The sequence below is a fragment of the Hyperolius riggenbachi genome, chromosome 1 (genome assembly GCF_040937935.1).
Source record: "Hyperolius riggenbachi isolate aHypRig1 chromosome 1, aHypRig1.pri, whole genome shotgun sequence".
NCBI classification, from domain to species: Eukaryota; Metazoa; Chordata; class Amphibia; order Anura; family Hyperoliidae; genus Hyperolius; species Hyperolius riggenbachi.
Window position 1 is genome coordinate 341,891,306 of NC_090646.1, and position 14,011 is coordinate 341,905,316.

At 43.4% G+C, this 14,011-nt stretch overlaps 1 protein-coding gene across 6 annotated transcripts in view; it reads left to right on the forward strand.

Moving 5' to 3' along the window:
• The window catches only part of DAZAP1 (DAZ associated protein 1), a 71,555-nt gene extending 57,820 nt beyond the window's left edge, over nt 1-13,735 (forward strand). Inside the window, exons 9-14 of one of the 6 annotated variants that reach the window (XR_011020513.1) lie at nt 5,348-5,377; nt 5,484-5,621; nt 5,712-5,876; nt 6,186-6,246; nt 10,783-10,832; nt 12,764-12,801. Coding sequence is in view for 4 of the 6 variants with exons in the window: in XM_068234003.1 (XP_068090104.1) it covers nt 5,348-5,377; nt 5,472-5,621; nt 5,712-5,876; nt 12,764-12,936 (518 nt within the window). In the remaining 2 variants the exon portion in view is untranslated. Of the gene's footprint in view, nt 1-5,347; nt 5,378-5,471; nt 5,622-5,711; nt 5,877-6,185; nt 6,247-10,782; nt 10,833-12,763 lie in introns of all 6 variants that reach the window. The other 5 variants (XR_011020512.1, XM_068234005.1, XM_068234006.1 and 2 more) reach the window with 5 other exon arrangements.
• Nucleotides 13,736-14,011: the final 276 nt, after the last annotated feature.

Genomic DNA, 14,011 nt, shown 5'->3' on the forward strand with positions numbered 1-14,011 from the left:
CATGTGCTGTCCATACTAATGTGAATATGCATTGTGGGAAAAAGCAAGTAGATCATGCAAGTGTGATTCCTGCCTATGAACTACATAGTGAATAACAAAAATTTAATGAATAGTATATTTTACATTTTACTAATTTTCTCGACAGAGATTCTTTAGGGCAGGGTTGTGATGTGACAACACAGAGGGGGTGAATACTTTCAAAAGACACTATAACTGATGCTGCAACTCTGTCCTCAGTTTCTTAAACCCTTTTAAGCATCAACAAAACTGCAGCCCTTCCCTTGGACTTGAAAGAAAGTTGTGAGGGTCAATGAATTTGACTTTGTGCACATAAATAAGGTCTGTAACACCGGCTCAGCTCACATGATGCTCAATGGATGCATGCAGTACTTTTATTTTTTTTTAATCTTTTTTTTGGGAGGGGGGGGGGGGGGTGCATTGATGTGTGTCTGACCAGCTTAAAGAGGAACTTTAGCGAAAAGGGGAAGAATCAATACTTAGCAAATTAAGTTAAAAAAAAATAGAAGCGAGATCAAGAAATGATTGATATTCGCCATGTAATTTGTTCATGTTTTTTGAGCCACAATCAGCCTTCATGTCATTATCTTTACTACTGGCAGACAACCAGGCAGCACCAACTGCCATAATTTATAACCACAACCACTAACCTTGGAATAGGCGGAAAAGGTTTTTGTTTTTAATTTATAGATATATATATATGCACAGAGAGATGCTGGTTGCTTGGCAGTTGGAAGTAGCTGCCATTTCCCATAATGCAACAAGGTTCACTGAGCACAAACTCCTGACATCACACAGGTTTCACCACAACACACACACACACACACACACACACACACACACACACACACACACACACACACACACACACACACACACACACACACACACACACACACACACACACACACACACACACACACATCTATTCAAGAAAAAGTAAACATTTATTATTGGAAGGGGGGTATCAGCTACTGATTGGGATGAAGTTCAGTCCTTGGTTACAGAGATAAAGTGTAGAGAAACCGAGAGCCCAATATAGTGTAGTATGTTAAGCATAAATGAAGTAAAGGTTATCGTGAGAAAATTATACTCACAAACATGGGTTACCACACAGGCAACCACTGTATAGGCAGGTGAGGAGATTAGACCTGTCCTCACTCAGGGATAAGAAGTCGCTCTCTGGAGATGCGAAAGGGGGTAGATCACCCCTCCACCAGGGGTGGACACGGTATAGCAGTAGGAGAACAGAGGCGCCAGCAGGATAAAAGTGGATTAAAACTTTAAAATTTGCTGGGAGGAAGCGGTGGACTTACCTCCATAAAGCAGACACGAAAGACTGTCTGAATAGTAGTCACATTTATTAATTAGTACCCCAAAACAGTGCAACGCGTTTCGCAGGCCCAGCCCGCTTCATCAGGCAATAAAAATGGGGACAAGACAGAATTTCAGCAATAGCTGGTGTAGCGCCTCAGTGACTGAGGCGCTACACCTGCTATTGCTGAAATTCTGTCTTGTCCCCATTTTTATTGCCTGATGAAGCGGGTTGGGCCTGCGAAACGCGTTGCACTGTTTTGAGGTACTAATTAATAAATGTGACTACTATTCAGACAGTCTTTCGTGTCTGCTTTATGGAGGTAAGTCCACCGCTTCCTCCCAGCAAATTTTAAAGTTTTTATCCTGCTGGCGCCTCTGTTCTCCTACTGCTAGTCCTTGGTTACAGTTCCTTTTTACGTCTCAAAACTAGCAGGTTTAATTCTGCATAGAGGGCTGTGGAGAATTTAGGCTACTTGCACACCAAGACGTTGCGTTAGGTGCTATGTTAAGGTCGCATAACGTGCACCTGACGCAAGGCCTGGTGCTCTTTGATGTGGACGTCAGAGTGAGCCGCGTTGTGCAGCTCACTCTGGCTGCCGTGATGCGTACTCTTGGACGCATGCGGCATCACGTGGTCCCGCCGGCCAATCGCCGCATAGAGCGGCCGCACCAGGAAGTAAACACTGCACGTCACAACGTGCAGTGAATATTAATTAACCATGTGCCTGGCCGCTCTCCGCTCCTCCCCAACATGACTGAGCATGTGCAAACAGTCTAACGCATAGACTGTGCAAACAGGCTTAAGCCGCTGTAACGCTATGGTATGCTGCACTTTCGGCAGAACGTGCAGCGTTACTTGTAACGCAACGTGGGCAGTGTGAACAGCCCACTTGTGTTACATTGCTGTGCGTTGGGGGAGCGTTACAGGCTGCACTAACGTGCGCCTGTAACGTCTTAGTGTGTAAGCAGCCTTAAGTCAAATGAACCACTTTATTTTGGATAGAAGTCTTAAGTTTCAATTCACACATGGCCAAATTACATGCTCTCTCAAGGCAGCAAATGTGAAGGAACCTTCCGATTCAGAAGGGCACTGAACATAGCCTGACCATTCCAAGCTGTCCATAAAGTAACGCTAGTTTGTTTACAACTTAGTCTGCATAGACCTCGCACCAGTCAGTCATGTTAGGTGTCCACAGTATGAGCTCCAACATTGCAGGTAGATGAGACGGGAGCCACCCACACTCCACTACAATATGGAGATGTTCTATGACTTGAAACAGCTAGGGCTGTGCTATAATCCCTGCACTAGCCCTGCTGTCTGTTTTTATATTTTGTCTTCAAAGGATGGCATTTCTATAAATTACATAACTATCTTGATTTGCGGGATTTCATGAAGTACACTTTGGCAATCTGGAGCCTGTGATAATCCTTGTAAAATGGAGCCTTAATTGTTTATCTTTAAAACTGAAAGACAACGACCCAAAATTGCAAACACAATGGTGATGTGTATAATGTTCTAAACTTGAGGTGCCTACACACGCACAAATATTGTTGTACGTAGTAATCGGGAGACTATCTTGAGCAACCGTTCAGGATCGAGAACCATACGGATATTTTTGTGAGTTATAGCCTCATAATGTGCTGGAGGGGGAGGAGGGAAAGCGTCTATCTACATGATGGAGCAGTTTCTAGCAGGAGAGTTTGGGGGGAAACTGAGACAGACTAGTCTGGATCTCATGGCGATGCATCAAGGTGGCTATACATGCTCTAGATTTTTTTTTAGCGAGGGCCCTAATGTGCCATTTTGGCCTAGAACTCATCTGTGTGAGACTTTAGCTTATAAAATGGAGAACAACAATGCAGCATCTTTGCAGCTACAGCGTTGCCCAGGTCTGACACATCCTATATTTTAATGAAAAAAGAGCAGAAGGTGTTAGCATTTTCCAGACTGCCTTTTTTTTACATGAATTTGAGCAGTGTTCTTATTGAAATGGGAGTATAGATCAAGCTCTTGTGGGATTTGCTTAGAGGGTTACATCACTGGATTGTGGCTTTGAGGACAATGGGCTCTGGCAGAAATAGCTGAGCCTGATTGGGTTCTCTCTACTACGCAGGAAAAGTGGTTTACTATCTCACTGGATACTGGAGAGGGTAAAAAAAGGAGCGGGAGGACACCGGGAGCCCGATCTGGCGTATTATCGCAGGAAAAACGAGTAAATATAAAATCAATATTCAGATATACTCACAAAGCCGGGTTGCCCAAAGTGCAACCAAACTAAAGCGCATGTGGGGAAGTACCGTCCCCACTCAGCCTTGTGGTCTTTCTTCGTTGGTCGCAGCTCCTTAAAAGCAATACCATCTGCCGGATGGTGACCCCCAATACCCTTGGGGGTGATGAGCAATGAAAGAAGGTAGGAGGCGCCCTTGGGTTTCTCGTGTGGTAATCTGTATATCACTAATTTACTGAAATCACTACAAAAGCCCCTGAGGGCGCTTATGTATAAAACAAAACAAAAAAAAAGATAAAAGGTATGGATAGATCCTACCTTGTATAAAATGTTCAGTCGGAGTATAATATAAAGAATACTTTAATAAGGCACTTTAAAATTGACAACGCGTTTCGCGGCTACACCGCTTCATCAGGTCGAGTATCGTGCCTTTAAGAGAAAACAGGAACTTTTCTAGATACAATACACTATAAAAACATCATAAAACAACATAAACATCAGAACATCATGATAAAACAGCATAAATGTATCATGTTTTATTATGCTGTTTTATCATGATGTTCTGATGTTTATGTTGTTTTATGATGTTTTTATAGTGTATTGTATCTAGAAAAGTTCCCGCCTCTTAGTGCCTGTCTGTTTTCTCTTAAAGGCACGATACTCGACCTGATGAAGCGGTGTAGCCGCGAAACGCGTTGTCAATTTTAAAGTGCCATTTTAAAGTGCCTTATTAAAGTATTCTTTATATCATACTCCGACTGAACATTTTATACAAGGTAGGATCTATCCATACCTTTTATCGTTTTTTTGTTTTGTTTTTTGTTTTATACATAAGCGCCCTCAGGGGCTACGGTTTACTATCTCAGAATTGGTAATACATTGTATATTTATACAGACACATTTGCTGGGACCTTTGCATATTTCTTTGCACTTATCCTCAATCAGTTTTTGAGAGTTGCTAGAAACAATTGCCAGACTGAAAAAAAAAAAAGTATTGTGTGTTTTCAAAGTGGTATGGTGTTTTGATATTTACTTGCAAGGTATGCTGATGTGATATTGGAAGTGCAATCTAGACGAGGGGGTGCCTTTACTCTGTATGCATTTTCATCTTTCAGATTTCATTACATGGGTGGGTAGTCTCAGTTGTGGCATTACACTTTTTCCTATTGTAGTGGATGATTGGTGTCAGGACACCTTCTAAGGAAAAGGCACAGGAAACAAAAAACACGGGAGCCCAATAGTGTAATATGTTTAGTCAAAATTGTCAATGTAGAAGATAAGAATCTACTCACAAGAGTGGGTTGCAAGGGGGCAACCGACCACAGGAAGCAGGTGGAGACAATTAACCCGACTCCACTCGGGGAGGTCACTAGGGACCTGGATGCGGTCGCTCTCCTTAGAAAAAAGAAGGGAGGCAGATGTCCACCGTGGTGTAAACCACATATGTTCTGCCTCCACCCCTCACACGAGTAGAGAGAGGCTCCCTTAGCTTGCTATTTCAATTGGCCTGGCACTGCTATTGGCCTTAGGAAGCGGGCTCAGACCCGTGAAACGCGTTGCCTGTGCTACCAATAAAATCTTTTGTTCCTACAAAGATTTGTCGTCATTGAGGTAAGCAACCTCAAACCTTTCTCGGTTTTAAACTGCTTTTAAACGCTTTTATATACCACCAGGGCGCCTCTTTAAACCATTTAGTTTTTCCTATTGTGTTTGTTACATTACAAATATAATTTTTTGCATTCTAGACCTTTTATACATACTCATTCTAGAAATCTCTTTCTCAGGTATGTGGATGCCAGCAGGACAGACTATTGGTAAGCCATCTCCCATGAGTCATTGTTGTATTTCTGTAACTCAGGTGCAGTTCACTTCATTCTCTCCTACCTCTTTTGGTTCTTCCTAATGCAGTCTTCTCCACAGGCGGGTACGGGCCTCCTGCTGGCCGGGGTGCTCCTCCTCCACCTCCTTCTTTTACCCCTTTCCTAGTTTCAACACCTCCTGGAAGTTTTCCTGCACCTCAAGGTTTCCCAACCGGTTATGCAACACCACCACCTTTTGGTAAATATTTTAGTTTTCCAATATTTAGGTAAGCCTTGTCATCATGTAGATGTGACCAATGGCATCATGTGTATTTTTATGTCCTTGCAGGCTATGGCTATGGTGCTCCTGCCCCAGATCAGTTTGTCTCATCAGGTGTTCCTGCTCCACCTGGTACTCCTGGAGCTGCCCCACTTGCTTTCACTCCAGGACAGACTGCTCAAGATCTTAGTAAACCCCCTGGTGGTCAGCAGGACTTTTCTTTTAGCCAGTTTGGTAAGTAATAATAGTAACCTTTTATATTGCACCGTCCTAAAAATACATCACGTCAGTGTTTGGGTGGGTGAAGCTTTGCAAATGTTTACTACTGATCATGAGTTTTGGTAAGGATGTATGAGGAGCCCATACAGATTTTGTTAATATTTGTATGTCCTATCTTGTGCTAAAACATGGGGATGAACCATTCCATTCCCAACATTGCCATGCATTCGGCTTATTGCCCGGCTGGTTAGTGTTACAAGTGGGGGTTGTAGTGCATGCCTTCATCATCCCGCATAAAAAGCCTGAAGAAATCACTCTTTTTAGGAAATGCCTGCTTTGTGAAATTATCCGAGTGGATTTGAACTCTCTGTGAAGGACACAAAAGGTAAGTGTTGGTAGGTAGTGATAGATAATTATACTTAAATATTTACATTTTAGTAAGTCAAGCCCCCAATAATTAACTTGAGGACATTTTGTCTTTTTGTAATGCATTGCTTTAATAACCACAGCCTGGTAGCATGTTTGACAAAAAGTTTCAGGTTTAAAATAAAACTGCCTTCAGGCATTTTAATTCTAAACTTATGTACAATTTAAGGTATGCTGTAGTGCACAGTAGCTATATATAGATATAGATGTAGCCAGTTTTCAAGTTGCTGCAAAAGGCTAGTCTGCTCTGCCTGAAGTTGTTTGCTATAAGGCATGGTATACCCCTCTTGACTTGCATTTGTCTTTGAGGATATTGTCGAGCAGCCTTTTTGATGCATGGGTCAGAGGAATTTTTAAAGTCTGGGTCGCAATTAATAGAGGGCAAAAACACACTCACAGTACCCATAGCATTGACACATGCTGTTAACACAGTAAGGACGACTGGGTATTAGAACTCCTGAAGTGTCTGGCAGTATGCAACTGCTTATAATCACCTGTGGCCTGCTCTAACACCTTCACCACTTACTACCCTACGTCATTACAGTACCCTTTGTTAGGTCATTGGCTGAAGTTCTTTATTGAGAATATGGTTGCTGTTAAGGCCCGTACACACGCCGTACTAAAGGCAACGACTGGTCTGTTGTCACCTCCCGCTGGACGGGCGTTCCAGCGACAGTCCGGCATGTGTACAGTCTGTCTGCAGACTGATAAGGCTGTTTCTGAGCGATCCGCCCGGCGGATCACTCAAAAACAGCCTTATCAGTCCGCCAACAGACTGTACACACGCCGGACTGTCTGCTGAAAACCTGCCCAGCGGGAGGTGATGGCCCCGTCGTTGCCTGCAGTCAGGCGTATGTACAGGCCTTTAGTGGCCTAAAGAGCCACACGCATATCTCAGCTGCAGACTTCAGTCACAAAAGATTCTTATTTCAGAAGATAGGGCTTCATAAGCCTTCCCTTCAACGTCCGTCTTGTGCTCCCACTGAAGTTGTTCATGTGGGTTCTAGAGACCCTGCGTCACTGCAGCTAGCTGCTTTCCATCATACACAGCTAGGCAACTAGGAATGCATTTTTTTCTAGTGTAATATAAGAATTGGAAACTGTGTGTCCTAACCAGCGTTGGAATCCAAAGGGATGAGTATTTGCCGTTGTATTTAAAGGATTCCCGACGTGGCATGTAACATGAGATAGGTGTGTGTGTGTGTGTGTGTGTGTACAGTGCCTAGCACACAAATAACTATACTGTGTTCCCTTTTTATTTTTCTGTCTGAAAGAGTTAAAGCGGATCCGAGATGAAAAACTAACTAACAAGTAACTTGTCTATATATCATATCTAAAGTTTAGATAGTTTACACAGCAAATCTAGCTGCAAACAGCTTCATTAGAATATGATTATTTCTTCCTGTGATACAATGACAGCAGCCATGTGGTTTGTAAACATTACACACAGGATAGCTTATCTGCATCTTCAGCACTCAGCCTGTGAAAAAAACCTAATCGCCTAATCCTCCTCCCCCCTCCTCCTCCCCCTGAAATCTGACTAGTAACCCCTCCCCCTCCTTCTGCCCAGACTGAGCTCCCATGAGCCCTTGCTACTGTCTGAAAATGCCAATGCTCTCTGAAAAGCTGTGGGCGAGGCCTGTTTAGTTTAAAGGGAATTAGAGTATTAAAACAAAAACAAAAAAAAAGTATTTGGCTTGAGGAATGCCCTATAAACAATAGGATTGGAACACAATTATGCAATGAGTAAAAGTTCATCTCGGGTCCATTTTAAACATCAGGTATGTAAGTGGCAGTTCCTGTCTGAGTCAGGACTGGGTCAGACTACAGTGTGACCCTCACTGATAAGAAATTACAACTATAAAACACTTTTTAGGAGAAGGATAGATACAGTGGTTTATTTCATTAGTTTATTTTCACCTCAGGTGTCTTTAACAATTTAGCTTTGAGATAACTTATGACCAGCGGCGGTTTTACTTACATATAGCTCTGGTTCTCTAGTGGCCATAAAGTTACTTTCTAGCAACTCTGTACCAGATGATTATCATATTGTCATTGTTTGCTGTAGCTGCAGCAAGCATGATTTTTTTTTTCTTTTCAGTGCATTGCAGTCATACAAAATGCTTCAAACCTTCAACTGAGGGGCTGAAATTGCGTCAGAGGCCTTGTTATGAAAAGCTGTTTGAGTGGTACCATTTGTACCTGGCTATCAAACAGGAAATAAAGCGGAACAGTCACCACTTATACTTTGTCTGAAATGAAAGAATTGCATTCCCTATAACAGAAAATCTGTAACTGCAAAAGTAATTGTAGTTTTCTAATATCAAGTCTTACTTTTGTTTTTACTGTACTAAGATCATAGGATTACATTGCTATTTCTGATACATTTTGGAAGAATGATCCAGTATCATCTGGTGAAGTTTTTTCCCATCTTCTGAGTTGGCAGCTTGTTCTAGCTATAATTTTTTGGCTGCAGTCCAGGGAAGATGACTAAAGCCTTGTTCCTGCTACACGATACGATTTTTCGAGCATGTCTGTTTTGCTGATCATAAAGTGGACACTGTTTTACAATGAAAATCATGGTAGTCTGCTCCTGGTAATGTAATGTGATGTGATTCTTGCTGAATTGCAAATCTAGAAGAGCAAATGTATAAACATTGCACAAACATGCTGCATGTTTATACATTTGCACATTTATTTAACCACTTAACGACCACCTAACGCCCATAGGCGTCGGCGGGTCGTTAGTGGTATAGCATGGAAACGGCCGCTCGATTGAGCGGCCTTTCCATGCCAGTTCACAGAGGCTGTCTCCGTGAACATCCGGAGAGCCGCCGATCGCGGCTCGCCAGCGAACTGTAAACAGGCGGGGAAGAAATCCCCGCTGTTTACATCACATGGCGCTGCTGCGCAGCAGCGACGTGACGTAGATCGGCGATCCCAGGCCTCTGATTGGCCGGGGATCGCCGGCATATGATAGGCTGAAGCCTATCCTTCAATGCGCAGGACGGAAACCCGTCCTGCGCAGCCGCTGGAGGGAGAGGGAGGTAAGGGGAAGGAGGGAGTGCCAAAAACGCTGCGGAGGGGGGCTTTGAAGAGCGCCCCCCCCCCGCAGATCAAAAACAGCCGGCGGCGATCAGACCCCCCCAGCAGGACATCCCCCTAGTGGGGAAAAAAGGGGGGAAGTCTGATCGCCAAGGCTAAATCCTGATCGGTGCTGCGGGCTGGAGAGCCCACGCAGCACCGATCACTGCAGAAAGGCCTGGTCCTTAAGGGCCAGTTCACACGGACGGCAGGAGGCGTCTACCGCCAAGCGTTCGGGACCCATCGGCTAAACGCTCCCATTCAAGTGAATGGGAGCGTTTAGCATTGCGCGGTTACCGTCGATTACCGTCGATAGCATAAGCGCGGCGTTCCAATCCCGATTTAACGCGTCGTTTCGGCCGTCCCTAGAAGCCGCATGCGGCGTCCAGGGACGGCTAGCCGACGCGGCTTCATGTCCCCCTGCGGGGAGGAGAAACGCCGATCGCGACTTCCTGGCCGCCCCAACGCCGCCTGCCGTCCGTGTGAACCGGCCCTAAGTACAAAAACCCCCACATACAAACGCTGCAAAATATTTTTCAGTGCAGTTTTACTAGATTAGCCAATCAAATTGATTCTCTTGACAGAAAATGCAAGTGCAGAAAGTAAACCACAAACACATTGACAAAGATGCATACATTTTTTTTTTTTTTTTACAAACTCAGCAGATGACATAGGCCTTTCCCGGATGGTAAAACTTGGCTTAATCAGCACGTTGCCAATTGTAGGAATTCAGTTACATCATCGTTTGCCATCCATTTTTATTCATTTAATTCTAATTTTCTATCATGTTAAACTATATAGCATGACTAATTGAAATAAAGCCAAAACAAAAATCTAAACTGATAAAATATTGGGCAGTTTGCTTATTAATATCTCAAAAACAAATAAGCTACCAAAGTCTTTTTACCTAAGGGGCTCGTTAAATACGTCATTATATATTCCAAGTAGACAAAGATACATATATTAATCAAAAAGCACCAGAAATTGTTTGGCCCAAAGTTGGCGTTGCATTCTGTGCCTGTACTGTGTAGTGGGAACAAGGCCCAAGGATTGTTTTTAGCTTCAATGATAAAATTACTTATTTATGCTTTTTCCCCCCCTCCCTGTTAAATAAAGGGTATGGCAAGCTTCCTGCTGGCCCATGTACTGGGCATCCTGGATTCTGTATTTGTCCACACCTGGTGTATGTGGTGACTTAAGTTCTACTTTAAAACTTTTGACAATAGGTTTGAGGTGCAGGTGTGGCATAGCAATAACATGTCATGCCTGCTGCAGATACACCTGGTCCTGCTGAATTACAAACCTCACAGCCTTTCTTTAGTTTAAGGGACCTGTAGCCTTTGAGTATTTGAGGTAATAGCTTCCTTTATGTGCATGCTCTGGCTCAATTAACATTATTGTGTCACAACAGAGGGACTTACCAAACGTCCAGTGCTGGCATGGCATTTTACAGAAAGGCTGGTATGTTCAGATATTTTTGTTGGCTGTTTAGATTTTATGTTGTCCAGTATGCAGTTAGCTCAATTATAAAACTGCAGATTGCACTCCAGTTCCACTGTGGTATTCATATATTGAGAACACATAAACATAATTACTACAGTCTTTGGCCTTTGTCAGCAGTCCGATCTAGAGTGCCTACAGCAATCCATTTAGCCTCTATTTGTAATTTCCAGATCCTTCAGAGGTTAATGTGCACCCCTACCTGACATGCACAGTTGACTGTAGGTACTCTTTCAGAAAAAAAGTTGCCTTGCTTCTATATCTCAGTCCAGTACTGCACACTGTGAGATTGCTTCCCACCAGTTTACAGGATCCATCAATTCACAGCAATGTATTCTCTTTGAATATTAAAGGACACCTAAACTAGCAGAAAATTTTTATTTACCCGGGGCTTTTTCCAGCCTCCCATATTATGTCAGTGCCTCAGCATCCTCTGGGTCCCCTCCGTTCTACAGCTGTGATATCTGGAATATCTGGACCTCTAGTTGTGCCTACTCCACATGCATGGTTCTGTCCACGTGTGCCCAAAAGAATGAGCTACACATGCGCAGAATGCTCCCATTGACAGGTGTGTGGAGGTGCATGCGCAGTGACAGATATTTTTGAGCTGACAGTGGGAGATCGGAGGGGACCCAGAGAACGCCAAGGGACCTGACACTCTATGGGGGTAAGTAAAAATCCAATTTGTTTCTGCTAGTTTAGGTGCTAGTTGAGGTGTACTTTAACATCTATGTTTTGTTCCATAGATGAATCTATGGATTGTATTAAAAATCTCCTGTGGGGAACCTATATTTTTATGCAGAGCTAATTACTCTTTCTGCATTGCACCTGACTGTAATTTATTTGAAGATCTGTTATTTTTTTAATTGAACTAGGTGCATAGAAGCAGGATATGTTTATTTACTCTGTCTGCTCTTTGCATGTTTATGTTTAGGCTGATGTGGTTGGATGTCTAAAGCTAGGTATCCATATTACACGGTTGTTTCCCGAGATGTGACAATGTCACCAAAAAATCAAACACTTAACGACCGCCTAACGCCGATGGGCGTCAGCAGGTCGAGGTGGTGTTTCCATGTCAGTTCACGGAGGGTGTCTACGTGAACATCCTGCGAGCCTCCGATCGCCGCTCGCAGGCGAAATGTAAACACGCAGGGAAAAAATCCCCCGTGTTTACATCCTACGGCGCTGCTGTCGCAGCAGTGCCGTAAAGGAGATCGGCGATCCCCGACCTCTGATTGGGCGGGGATCGATAGCATCTGATAGGCTGAAGCCTATCGGAGGCGGTACAGGACGGATCGCCGTCCTGTGCCGCCCATAGCGAGAGGGAGAGAGGAATACTGCTGCAGAGGGGGGCTTTGAAATCCCCCCCCACACTCGGCCACACAGAGCGGCGGCGATCAGACCCCGGCCAGCAGGACATCCCCCTAGTGGGGAAAAAAAAGGGGGGGGGGGGGGAAGTCTGATCGTCCTGCCACAATCCTGATCTGTGCTGTGGGCTGTAGAGCCCACGCAGCACAGATCAGCCAAAACGGCCCTGGTCCTTAAGTGGCTTGGCCTGACCAAGTTTGTATATTTGCTCCTGTGAAGATGGGAGAGACAGACATCTGTTGTAGAGGGGTACAATGGCAATAAAACAAACAAACCCTCCACCCAGTGGATTGCCTACTGTCTCTACATAGCTATATATTAAAGGTAGGTTACAGCAGGTAGGGACTGTGCCTGAAAACCTGTCATTTTCTGCAGAAAGTAATTTGTAAACCACTGTACACTTTTTTTATTTAACTATAAACTGATTGAGCAGCCTTTTTGTATTTGTAGTGCTTAGCATTTTCTAATGCATTAAATCAAACTTGTTACCTTAGTCTTAATACTTGCCTGTTTGATTGCTACAGGATATGGCCAGGATATGAGTGGATTTGGGCAGAGTTACTCTGACCTTAGCCAACAAACCCCCTCATACACAGGAACGACTGCACCAGCATCGACAGGCCCGCCTGCAAGTGGAAGCGGTTTAGGAAGAGGACAGAATCACAACGTGCAAGGCTTCCATCCTTACAGACGTTAAGATCAGGGAAAGGAACACACAGTGGAAACAAAAGGACGCATCAACCTCTGAACTTGTGACAATCACCTGGTGAAGACGCATTCTGCTAGAGACTTGTGGAGGTTCTATGATTGAAGGATAAGCTGTGGGTGTTTGGACAAGAGTTTTTACATTTTTTTTGACCCATCAGCACAAATATAGCCAATGAGTCACTGGTTCCAAACAGGGTTTTGAAACATCTGCAGCTTTAATGGAACTCTTCAGGTTTATTGGTTCATATATTTTCCTTATTTTGGGGGAATTTTTTTCTGAGCCTTCGTTTTACCATATATTGTAAACTTTTATGTTTAAAGATAAGAAATATATACATTTACAAATTGTGAATTTTTTAAAAGAAGATTTTCTACTATGTATGCAGGTTTATTTTTTAATTTAATGGCAGGGTTTCCGGTGACACTGGAGTTCAGAAAAGTTTTAACTCCTTGCTTCTGAATATATTTTTCCTTTATTTTATTTTGAAGGTTGTGGGTTGTTGAGTGCAATAAGTCAGCATCTCCGAGTTACCCAGTGATTTCCTACTGAGTGTAGTTCTTGATTTTGTTACTTGACATGAGGCAGAGTGCAGGGATTCGTCGCCTGCTAAAGTCACTAATGCAGACTTGATTTGTGCCCCTCACTTGTTGCATTCTTATTGCAAGACTTCTGGGGTAATGGAGCCATCTCTAGATGTAAATTCCTCAGGCTGAAGGTGTGCAGTGCTTTTTGCACTAACTGGTGAATACCTCCTGGTTTGAATAAAAAAATCATTTTGGATGATAAACTTTTGGTAGTGCGTTTGTGTATTTTTTTCAAAAATAAAACCTTCTTTTATAATGGAAATTAAAGCAGAAGGAGCATAAAAAACGTTAAGTGCATAGATCAGTTTTTCAGAGAGGCCCTCATATGCCTTTGCCATGTTACACAAGAAACTTAACGTACAAGCTAGGAATAACCTGACAAGTTACTTAGCTGATAATGCCATCCACTCCACTACAGTTGCTAACCACTGTGGCACATAAGAACAAATGACTGTTTCAGCTCTAGTGTGCTATATTTG